Raw genomic sequence first — 11,724 nt, 5'->3', positions numbered from 1 at the left:
GGGTTTGCCGGTGCTAGCTACGGGATCTCGGTGCAGAAGCCCAGTGCTTTCCCTGAGGGTGGCAAAGCCGGTGCCCACGGTCTGGGGGCTTTGCCGTGCCAATACCCCTTCCAGCTGCTGCACGACTCGGGGAAAGAGCCATACCGCAGCGATGCAGGGAGCCAGGAGTACCTGGATGTGGGGCTCGCCGCCGGCCAGCTGGCTCACGGCACCTTCGCCTTCCACTCATCCCCCAGAGAGTGGCAAGAAGAGGTGCTGAGCAGTGGCTTCTACGAGAGCGTGTCCCCCCAGGGCAGGCTGTATGGTTTGCCCGCCCCTCCGCCCTCACCTTTCCTGCACCCACCGCCGCCACCGGCCCCACACCACAGCCCGCTGCCGTGCTGCAAGGGCAGGAGCGAGCATCCCGCCGACCCCAATGGTGCTCTCTCGTCGTCTGGTGCTATCGACCAAAACCCAAGCACTTTCCAAGAAAACCAAGCTGTTTTTCCGTCTAGTTTACACTCACCTAGTATGCCAAAGCCAGTCGGTAAGAGGCAAGCCTCAGCGAAAGACAGTGTCCCCAGCCCGCGGCTGCTGGTCCAGAGCAGCCCTCTGAGAAGGAACATGCCACCAAACTCTCTCTCCCAAGTGCACTTTCAGAGCAAAGCCTATTGCAGTTCCCCCGCGGGCAGCACCGGCGCAGGATCCGTGCCTTTCGAGACAAGCATTCCCACTACGGCACCCACCCACCCCAGGCTTGTGCAAGCTTGGGAAGGTGCCCCTAAGGCGTTTTCTCCCATGGACCAGAATTCAGCACCTTATCCAAACCCTGTTGGAAACCAGTTCTCATTCGAGTGCCAGTCTGGCCCCGAGCAGAGGCAGCACAGGCAGAAAAATGCCAGGATGCCTTGGCAGCAAATACACCTCACTCCTGCAATGCCCGGTCAAAACAGGCTAGAGCTGTCGAGACAGATCACCAGCCAGAAGCTCCCCTTCCCCCTGGGCATGTCAGAGTGGCAGGGAAGCGGGAAAGCCCAGAAAGGGCCCCCCGCAAGTAACTCTCCGGGGTATCACGGCAAAAAGCTCTTGACGGGAGAGAGCCTCGGGGTCCAGAGGGGAGACTCCAACTCAACATGCGCTTTCTCTTTTGAGAGTGGGAAGGAGCCGGGGTCTCCCACCTGCGATTCGAGAAGCAAAGCCCTCTTCTACAGCATGGGTCAAGCAGGTCCTCCTCCCTTAAGGAGCTCATCGGGCTCAGCACTGGTCCTGCCACCGTCAGCCTTGGTGGCTGCCTCTCCTTGTGAGTCCCCGCTGCCATCCCCTGTCCCCAACCCCTCCTGCGGCAGCACCTGCTCGTCACTCTCCCCCGTCTCCAGCAGCCCACTCAACCCTGGCTTTGAAGACAGCCAGATGTCCGGAGCGCTGACCCCCTCTCCCTTCTTCCAGCACCCCTGCCATCCCAAGGACGGCAACAAAACCTTCCACCCCTCCGACGTCTTGAGTTCCAGCTTGCTTCATTACCACCCCCCAGACTCCATCAAGTCCTTCAACTTCCCTTCCGATGCCCTGAAAGATGACAGCCTCCTGAAATGCGCCCCGACAAGCCCATTCCACAAAGCCGGCGTGGAAGTGGCCAAAGGATGCTCAGATGGGCTGAATGGGGAGCAGCCTCCGCCGCCGTACACCTCCCATCACTTGCTGGCCAGCTCACTCAGCAGCGCCAGCCTAGATCAGCTGGACGTGCTCCTGACCTGCAAGCAGTGCGACCAGAACTACAGCAACCTCTCCTCCTTCCTGCAGCACCGCCAGTTCTGCGCCTCCCATCCCACTCCCCCGGGAGAGGGCAAGGACGCTCCCCGGGCAGCCGAAGGGCGGAAAGCGTTCCCCACAGAGCCCCACAAGCCCCCCAGCCTGGGGCCCCCCAGCCTGGGTCTCTCTCCAGACCCCCAGGCGCATTTATTGGCGTTAAACAAGAGCGATGACTTCTTGCTGGATGGAGAAAGCAAAAGTGAGGGCAAGGAAGATGCTCTGAAGGGCGGCCTCTTCAACGGCCTCGCCGCCAGCTCCCTGCCACTCACCGCCTCGGACCTGGACATCGATGATGCCAAGCTGGACAGCCTGATCACCGAAGCCCTCAACGGCCTGGGGTACCAGTCGGATAACCCAGAGATCGACAGCAGCTTCATAGACGTGTTTGCTGATGAGGAGCTGACGGGCGTGAAGGCGGCTGGCGGTGGGTTGTCCCACAAGGCGAAGGAAGCCCCAGCCTCAGAGAGCAAATCAAAGCAGGCAGCAGCGGAGGAGAAGGCAGAAGGCCGGCCCAACGCTGGCTGTTTGTACGAGGATGGCCATCCGGGTGGGGAGCAGGCAAAGAGAAGGGGAGGAAAGAAGCACCTTCACAAGGGGAGGGCGGCACGGAGGTTGGCAACCCAGGAGCCAGATCCCACGGCAGTGGGAGCAGAAAGGACAGCCAGGCTGCGGGTGGTCAGGAAGAACAGCATCCCTTCGGCCACCACCTCCTCCAAGTCCACCTCCAGCCAAAAGCATCCCAGGAAGCTCAGCCAGGAGCCTCTGACGAAGAGCGAGGTGGGGCCAGGCATTGCCACCAAAAACTCCAAGCCACCCCGGTTCTCCATGAAGGACATGAAGAAGCGTAAGCCCCGAAGCGGGACATGGAGCAAGGAGCTCATTCACAAGATCGTGCAGCAGAAGAATAAGCTCCACAAACTGCAGGTAAAGAGCAGCAAGCAGTGCCCCCAGGGTGCTGAGAGGCTGGCACCAGCTGCGAAGGAGGGCAGGCTTCAGGAGTACGACTATGTCTCCGACTCGGATGATGATGGGGCAGAGTGCGGCAAGCTCCAGGGACAGAAGAAGCAAGGCACGGGATTCATCGGGAGGACCAAGTACGGCTTTAGCAAGAAACGCCTGGGAAGAAGTGAGAGAGACAAAGAGAAAGACCCAGCCTGGAGCTACGGTCAGAAAAGGGACGGTCAGAAAAGGGAAGCACAGGACCACAGGGGTGTCTCGAGCCAGCAGAATGCTGAGAAAAAGGATTGTGCCACCAGAATCCAAAGACGTAGTAGCCAGTCATCTACTGGCAGCAACCACAGCGGTAGTATGCCCGGCAAGGTGGGCACCAGCCCACCGCCTGCTGATGGGGCTGGCTCAGGCAGCGAGAAGGGGGGCACGCAGAGGAGGAGGCGCTCGGGCAGCCCAGCACGTGCGCCAAGGACTCCGCTCAGCCTTCCCGAGGACAGGAACTCAAAGAAGAGCCAGAAGAGCAAAGAGGACTTTTCCAGAGGGAGCAGGCAGTTTGGCTCAGCCAAACCTTTAGTAGCAGGCTCCAGGACGTGTCCAAGTACCGAACCAGATGTTGCTGCAACAGACTGTGCAAAGGAGGAGTCGTTATCGCAATCCCAGGAAAGGCAGCTGCCCAGCACGGCCGCCTCGGACGGGACCTCCGCTGGGCTTTCCTTCAAGGAGGGGGCTGAAGAGCCCAAAGAAGCAGCAAAGCATACAGGTGAGGCAGGAGAACTCACCCTTGAGGCTCAGGACTCACCCGAGCTGACCATGGCCAACCAGAGGCATCAGTTTGCCCCTTTCACGAGTGAGGGGCTGAAGTACCAGGCAGAAGAGCTAATTGCTCCACCCCACAGCAGTAACGAAGCTAGTCCTGGCAACTCGAGTGCTGCCTACTCGGAAGCGAACATCAAATACTTGAAGGCACACGCGCTCTGTGACGGTCAGAAGGATTATCCCACGCCAGTTGCCCCGTACGCTGGGGATGCAGTGGGGATGATGCTCACTGCCAAGGCGCCCGATCCATACGTCAGCAGCAACAATGCATTTTTCGATCCCAAAGGCCTTCCCGGTCACTACGATGACAATCTCTTCCCAAAGCCCCCAGCCTTGGGCTCCTCCCACGTGGATGACATGTATTTATGCCGGGATGACATCAACGCCAGCTCATACGAGCAGAAGCACGCCAGCATCTCCCCTTACACCGCAGAAACATCAAAGGGCAAGGTCTCCTCCCCCCTCAGCTTCGATTCCTCTTCAATATTTGGAGAGCTTCCCGTCACCGAGTTCGACCCGCCGCTGTACGAGAGCGTTTCTGTGAGCAAGGATGGTTACGTGGCAACGTTCACCTGTCCTGGCAATGCCCCCAGCAAGACGCTGCCATTTGAGCAACCGTATCCACCATTCATGCCAGAGAAGGACTGGTCCCTCATGGAGGAGGTGGCTCCGATGCTGCCAGAAGAGGTGACTCAGTTCCACAGCCTTTCAGTGGAGAAGCCACTAGCCAAGAAATTCCCCGAGGAAGCACCCGTCCCCAGCAGCCAACTCTCCCTGCCGCTGCCAGACAGGATAACGGTTTATAACGTGACTTTTATGAACAACACATCAGACGATGAGCTGGAGATCAAGCGATTAGTCACAGAGCTGGAAAGCCAACTGCAAACCAGCAAGCTGGATAACGAGGCATCCGTCGCCCTTCAGAAACCCGAGCAACACGTCGCTGCCCATCTGCGAGGATTCCCACCGCTGCCAGTCGAGCAAGAGGCAGGTCATGAGAAAGGACTGGCTTTGGCAGGTGATCTGGGCAGTTCAAACCTCTGCGTCAGAGAGAAGCTGGGAGGTGAGAAGCCAGCCATCACGAGTGCGTGTGAGGACTATGAGAGACCCAGGGAGCCCTGGCCCTGCCCTGTGGAGCTGGGCTCGCTGGAGGCAGGAATGTGCACACCAGCCCCGCTTGCCACGGACCATTTCCGCTCCAAAGACAGCAGCGAGCAGCTCCAGGTAGCTGTGACTTCCGAGGAAAGTGGCCTCGGAAATATGGAAAATGGGTCCTTCTCCAGAAGTCTACCTGGCTCACACACGGCAGATCAAACAGAGGCTCCCATCTACACGGACCCCATGACAAAAAGCCCTCCTGTTGTCACCAGTTCTGTGTTCCCCAAGGCCCTGAAGGCAGCAGAAGCGACCAAAGATCCGCTGCCATCCCTGCCATGCCAGCACGGTGATGAGAGCTTCCCTGTACCAGGGAAAGCAGATGTAAGACTTCCTGGTACTGCAGAGCTGGAGAAGTTTGATGCCCATCTTCCAGACCCTAAACCTGAATTAGGCTTTCAGGGAGGTCCCACCCCAGCCTTGGATCTCACCTTTTCGCCTCACATCACAGAGGTCCCGGATACAGAAGAAAGACCCTTAAGTAAGCCCGAGTCACCCAAAACGGTGAAAAGCGACGTGGACTTCAAAGGGGACGATGGTGAGTCTGCACTGATGGAAGGATCGGAGGAGAGGAAGAGCCCCACCACCTATCCAGCCCCCAGACCTGGCGACAAAGCCGGCAAGCAAAAAGTGCTACTGTTTGATATGCTGAGCCTGCACAAGGAGAGCAGCTCCCCGAAGACATTGGCATCCCAGGAGGCGTCAGCCAACCCTCTGCAGCAGCTCCAGCTCTTCGTTGCACGAACAGTGAAGAGCAACGAGGAGGAGCTGCTGATGCCATGCTTCCCCATGCTGCTTGCTCCCAGCCACCCCTCTGCCATCGCCCATGTCCAGCTGGAGCAGAAAGAGGAGAGCGGCGGTGCCTTGGAAGGAGAAAATCAGACACAAAGCCCTGCCCAAGGGGAGGGGAATGTCCCTATTGGAGGCAACGCAGAAAATACTTCTGCCCCAGCAAAAGAGGCTGTGCTTTTCTCCAGCGGATGTGAGCAGCTGGAGTCATTTGGTGCAACAGGCTCCTACCATGCAAAACAATCCACGTTTGTGAAGCCAGAGCTGCACAGTAATGTACCGGAGCTGCAGCACTTAGCAAATGAAGACACAGAGCCGAATGACATTAATATCCGTGCAGATGGTGTTTCCCGAGAGCGTAATGACCTCTCGCCACTCAAAAACACAGCGGTGACCCCCCTGCCAGGGCATGGAAAGAAAGCTGATCAGCCTGTGGGAGAGCAGGAGCAAGATGAAAACGAAGCAACCTTAGCATTTCAAAAACATGAGCAATCCCAATTAAGCCTTAGTTTGCTCGAGAAAGAAATGCTGGGCAGCGCAGCAGCAGAGAGCCTGGGAAGAAGTGAGGTGGAGCAGGGAGCACAGCCCTTGAACAGCGCTCCTGGGAGTCCCACCAGCCCGCCCGGTCCCTCCGAGGAGGAGCTCAGCCAGGATCACCGCATGGTGCTGGGGGCGAAAGCCTGCGCAGTCAGCACGAAAGTTCCCAAAGAAGGGAATGGCAAGAGGCCATCCCTCGATGGCTGTCACTACACAGGCGAATCTCCAGCCAGCTTGCCCTTGCCGACCAATTTTTCTCACCCCAAATGCTTGCAAAGCGGTGGGGCTGAGGGAGGAGCGGTGTCCAGCTTTGGCAGTCAGCTCCTGGATGAGAAAAAACATGACGCTTCCCTGCTGAATACATCAAGTTCATTCCTTGTGAAGAGGTGTCCACCCGAGGCCGAGAGCCGTCATGTCCATCACCCCCCCTTGAGTCCGGTAGAGCAGGGGACGTGGAAAAGGGAACCCACCTTTCCTCTGGTGGTCTCTGCCTTGGAGGTGGATGGTTCCCAGAAACCACATGGGAAGGACTGCTCTCTTCCCTGCTCGCCGCCTTTCAACCAAAAGGGTGTTGGGAAAGAGGCACCCGAAAACGCCGTTGCTGTGCTGTCAGGCTCTCATTTTCAAGAAAACCAAGTGTGTGCGGTCACAGATACAGTTTTTAACTCCGTTCCTCTGGAAACCCAAGGTTACCCAACCCAGCCCACAACAGATCTTCTGCCAACCAGAGAGAGAGAGGTAAACCTGGATCAAGAGAACAAGCTTGAAAGCTGCTCTGATGATGGAAATAAGCACCAAAGTGAACCCGAGGCTTCGTCCAATGGTTTTGTTCTTCAGCAGGTGCCAGCTGCTGTCAGTAGAGGTCTTAGAAGGATTGGAGATCTTGGTCCTGCTGAGTTAAATGGCCACAAGTTTTCAGAGGCAGCAGAAGTGAGACTTGGTCTTTCCAAAAACACAGAGAGCGGAGGGAAGACTTTAAAAGGGGAGAAACCCAAAAGCCATGGGGCTGGAGAAGCTGGGAGTTGTGTGTTAAACAGTATGGGCCAAGGAGAGGGCAACACGCCTAACAGTGCTCCAAACCCTTCCCAGAATGAACTTCACAATGAAAAGAAGCCAAATGGGCTCCCGGTGACCTGTGACATTTGTTCAGCTTCTTTCCGGTCCAAGCCTGGCCTGACCAGGCACAAAGCGGTCAAGCACCAGCTGAAGAATGGTGGCGTACCACAACCCAGCAAGAGTCCCAGGTCCGCTTTGATTCCTGCAGACAAGACATCGAAAGCAGCCCAAAAGGTGCCCAGGAGGAGCCTGAAGACTTCGGTCAAAGAGAAAACCTGCAGCTCACGGACGTTGACCACTGACGTTGACCACGTCCCCAAGAAAATATGCCCAGACCTGGAGAAAGAGCCCAGCACCCAGATCCATGAAGTGGTCAGCAGAGTGCTCAGCGACCTCAGCGTCATCTCCTTTGAGATGTCCCAGGAGCTGCACCACACATGTGTTCTGCAGAGGGAGATGAAGGCAAAGGGGCTGCACTCAGGGACAAGGGGAGCAGGCGATGTGGCAGCTGGGAAGCTGGACCCAGGATGGCAAGCCAGGAAGGGAGAGAAGGGCAGAAGGAACCGAAGCAAAGATTCTGGAGAGGTGAATGGTAATTCTGAAAAGAAGCTAAACAGGAAAGTGAGACGAAGGAAGGCAAAGGTATTTCCCAGCAGAAATGAGTCCGATGGTCCGTGTGAGCTGGAGAAGAACACAGGTCTTCCCCCTGCTGTCCTCAGCTCCAGCCTGCCCGAGATCACGGAGGGCTTGCATGAACCAGGTGGTTGCATCTTCACAGAGGAGCAAGCTAGGCCCAGCTCATCCCAGCACTCTCAAGAAGCTGAACAGTCCCCTTGTGCAGCTGAGCTTGCAGAGGACCTGGGTGACATGATGGTGTCTTCCCAGGAGATGGCACAGGTCTTCCCCCTGCTGTCCTCAGCTCCAGCCTGCCCGAGATCACGGAGGGCTTGCATGAACCAGGTGGTTGCATCTTCACAGAGGAGCAAGCTAGGCCCAGCTCATCCCAGCACTCTCAAGAAGCTGAACAGTCCCCTTGTGCAGCTGAGCTTGCAGAGGACCTGGGTGACATGATGGTGTCTTCCCAGGAGATGGTCGGCAAGGAGCCAGTAAGAGCCACAGTGCAGCTGAGCTTGCAGAGGACCTGGGTGACATGATGGTGTCTTCCCAGGAGATGGTCGGCAAGGAGCCAGTAACAGGCACCTGTCATGGGAAGGTGGAAGATCCAAATGGAGTGGAAGACACGCAGGTTTGCAAACAATGGGTTAGCGGATTTGTGCAGCAAGTGGAGAAGGGATTGGGCAAGGTAGGTGAAGAGCAGCACCGTGGTGCTGATGGCACAGAGGAGGTGGATGCTGAGACAGGAGACAGTCCTGCGGCAGGCAGTGGCGCTGGGAGCCGGAGCAGTGCCCCACAGTGTCCCATGGAGCCTGCTGAAGAGGGTCTGCCACTGGAGATGCTTGATTCCAAAACCACCCAAAAGGCTCCCAGGCAAGGTGCTGTGCCAACTGCGCCAGGGACCAGCCCTCCTCCTACGGAGCCAAAGCGATGGGCGAAGGCAGACGTGCCACCAGGCAGGGACCAGTGCATGGAGAGCACGGCTGTCTCCGACCTCCAGAGCTTGTTTGATGATGACTCCACGTTCTCCCAGCTGTTCCCCAGGGATGACCAGTTCATCAGGAGAAAGTGCACACGGGTGTATGGGAAGCGCAGCAAGAAACCCAAGCCCGTCACCGAGGCAAACCTCCAGCCAGCGGGTGCCATCGACCTCTTCCCCATCCGATTAGCTTCCGACCTCAGCGAAACGGGCTCTTTCTGTGTCACCAGGGAGGACCCTTGCGAATACGAAACCATCTCTGTTGACGATGCCTTAATGCTAAACATGTGTCACGGCAGCAAGGCAAAGAGTGGTGACGCTTCTCCCGGAGGATCTAAAAGCATTGTTCTGAGGTCGGACTGCGAGAAGACTGACCAAGGGAAGGAGGACATTGACCTGGAAGACAACATGCTAACCTTCTTGTGCCAAAACAGCCAAGTGGACAATGTCCCCAGCTTGAACATCTGGGGGAGTCTGGAGAAGGAAGGAGAAAGCCTCTCTGCCGAGGACATGTTTGCGCCTCTGATGGACCTTGAGGATGAGCATTCCCTCAGAGAAGCGAGCTCCGAGCCCCCCGACTTGGCAGAGGAGCCCTACGATGGCAAGCCTAACGAAGATTCCGACTCTCCTGAATTTCATACCATCGACATCGAGATGTTGAACGCAAAGCTGAAAATGAGAGACATGTGCTTCTTCAGCCCTTGTGAAGATCTTCCTGGCCATGGGGAGGACAACGCTGTGGGTTTCAAGCCGAAGCCGGGCCAGCACAGCAAGCACAGAAGTAAGCTAGAAGATGGGAAGCTGGGGAAGAACCGCAGTGAGATAACCATCAAAGCCAAAGACAAGCAGTACAAGTGCAAAGTCTGCTTCCAGTGGTTCCTGACGTTAGGGGAGCTGGACTTTCACAAGCTCTCCCATAACCCTTCCCCTCCACCTACCTGCTACATGTGTGTCCAGCGCAAATTCAGCTCCCGGGAACAACTGAGGGACCATCTGAAGGAGAAGCATGCCAAAAACAAAGCCGGTCTGTGGGCCTGCGGGATGTGCCTGAAGGAGATCTCCGACGTCTGGATGTACAACGAACATCTCCGGGAGCACGCCACCCAGTTCGCTCGCAAGGGGCAAGCGCAGAAGTCCGTGATGGGGCTGCCAGGCTGCTTCGGCGAGGACAATGCCGCTGTCACCCACTTCCTCAACACCATCATGTATCGCAAGCCCAGCAGATCCTCCCAGCATGCCGACCCCAGCAGCAAGCATGCGGTTAGCAGGGAGAGCAAGAGCCCCAAGGAGCTGCCCCTCGAGCAGGAGGCTAAGGTGATGAAAGACCCCGTGGAAAGCAACGTCAGGGTGAAGCCACCTGCACCCAGCTCCTCTAAAGCATCCGCCAGTATATCTCCAGAGCGTACAGCAAAAAGCGAAGGCATCTCCAAATCTGTCCCCATGCACCCAGACTGCAAGGATCCTTCCAGGGACTGTCACCACTGTGGCAAGCAGTTTCCCAAACCCTTCAAGCTCCAACGGCACCTTGTCGTGCACAGTTTACAGAAGATTTACTTGTGCCACAAGTGTCCGATGTTCTACCAGGAGACCAAAGAGCTTCGAAACCACCTCAGCCAGGAGCACGGGATAGTGGAGGAGCAGGAGATCAAGCACACCACCCTGTACACCTGCGAGCTCTGTGCGGATGTCATGCACGTCATCAAGAAGTCCTTTATCTGCAGCATGTGCAACTACACCTTCTCCAAGAAAGAGCAGTACGACCGGCACATGGAAAAGCATCTGGCGGGAAGCAACAAGACTTTCAAATTCAGAGGGGTCATGAGGCCAGGCGTTGCCTCCAGAGAGGGCAGGGAGAAGGTGAAAGCGGACAGCTCTCTCCGGGATGGCATGCCTCCAAGCAAGAAGAGGAAGGTTTCTCACCACAGCAGCTCACTCCCGTGCAGCTCACCGGTCCACCCGGACCTCACTAGTGACCTTCAGATGGTAGAGGCTGCGAGCCCCAGCCTGCAGGCTTCCGCTGACTCCTTCCCAACATCACCCGGTGACCCAGGAACACCTCTGACCCAACCCTCCGTGAAAACAGAAGACCTGGTGGGTGACTTCTCCGACCTCCTGGCAGAGATGGAGAAATCCCAGTTTGACACCCTGCCTCCACCCCCTTGCCTCTCCCCATCTTTGCCAGAGCCTGCAGCGAGCAGCTCGGAGCTTGGCCGTATTGCTGCCCTGTCTATCGAGGAGCTGGAGAAAGGAACGTTTGATGGGAAACCACTTCCTTTCTTGGACTCACCCGTGTTTACCATTGACCTTGCTGGGTTGGCTTGTAACCAGGCCACAGACCAAAAACTCTCTCCCCCACACCTCACCGAGAAATGTGGCTACGCCGATGCCCATAAAAGAACGAGCATAGGCAACAAAGACGAGTATCTAGCAGGTGTCCTGGAAAATCCCAATGCAGCCACCAGTTCCATGGACGGGATCCCATTTCTCCAGCTTGCCGAGAAGGTCTCAGAGCTTCCTTCCCCGCAGGCAGAGGCTCCACCGACCAAGGACCCCCACAGGTGGGGCAACCCCAGTGCCAGCAGTGCCTCTTCTTGGGAAGGTTCATCTAAGGCCATGTCTCCAGAAGCTGCCCACCACCCCCTGCCCCTGAAGGACAAGGTGTCTTCACCCACACTGAACAGGGCTGCCAAAGATTCAACGCTGGGTGGCGAGGCTGCTCCTGGCACGGACAGCCCCAGCGGCAGCACTGAGGAGAGTCAGCAACCTGGTTCGGGGAAGGAGAAAGCCGTGCCCGAGTCCAGCGCCAAGGACAGCTGCACTAATGCTAAGGACCAAGGCGTCAACCCAAGCAAATCCACCGGCCACCAGCCCAGAGGCGAGGTGGCCAGCAATGCTGTGAGACATGGCCACATGGAGCCGAGCAAAGCCGCCAGCAAGCTTCACCCCAAGAGGCGGAAAGAGCACAAGTCCTTGAGCCACCGGAGCAGCTCCGGCTCCCGGGAGAACATGGAGGGAGACGGGAAGAAGAAAAAAGCCCG

At 57.2% G+C, this 11,724-nt stretch overlaps 1 protein-coding gene across 1 annotated transcript in view; it reads left to right on the top strand.

Moving 5' to 3' along the window:
* Nucleotides 1–3: 3 nt before the first annotated feature.
* The window catches only part of ZNF469 (zinc finger protein 469), a gene marked incomplete at both ends in the record, with an annotated part of 11,996 nt that continues 275 nt past the window's right edge, over nt 4–11,724 (top strand). Inside the window, 4 exons of the mRNA XM_010151172.1 lie at nt 4–6,374; nt 6,525–7,989; nt 8,276–8,673; nt 8,710–11,718. Of these exons, the coding sequence (XP_010149474.1) occupies nt 4–6,374; nt 6,525–7,989; nt 8,276–8,673; nt 8,710–11,718 (11,243 nt within the window). The remainder of the gene's footprint in view (nt 6,375–6,524; nt 7,990–8,275; nt 8,674–8,709; nt 11,719–11,724) is intronic.

This window comes from Eurypyga helias, unplaced genomic scaffold (assembly GCF_000690775.1).
Source record: "Eurypyga helias isolate BGI_N326 unplaced genomic scaffold, ASM69077v1 scaffold37314, whole genome shotgun sequence".
Taxonomy (NCBI): Eukaryota; Metazoa; Chordata; class Aves; order Eurypygiformes; family Eurypygidae; genus Eurypyga; species Eurypyga helias.
The sequence above is the reverse complement of the archived record's forward strand: the minus strand, read 5'-3'. Positions and strand labels throughout refer to the sequence as shown.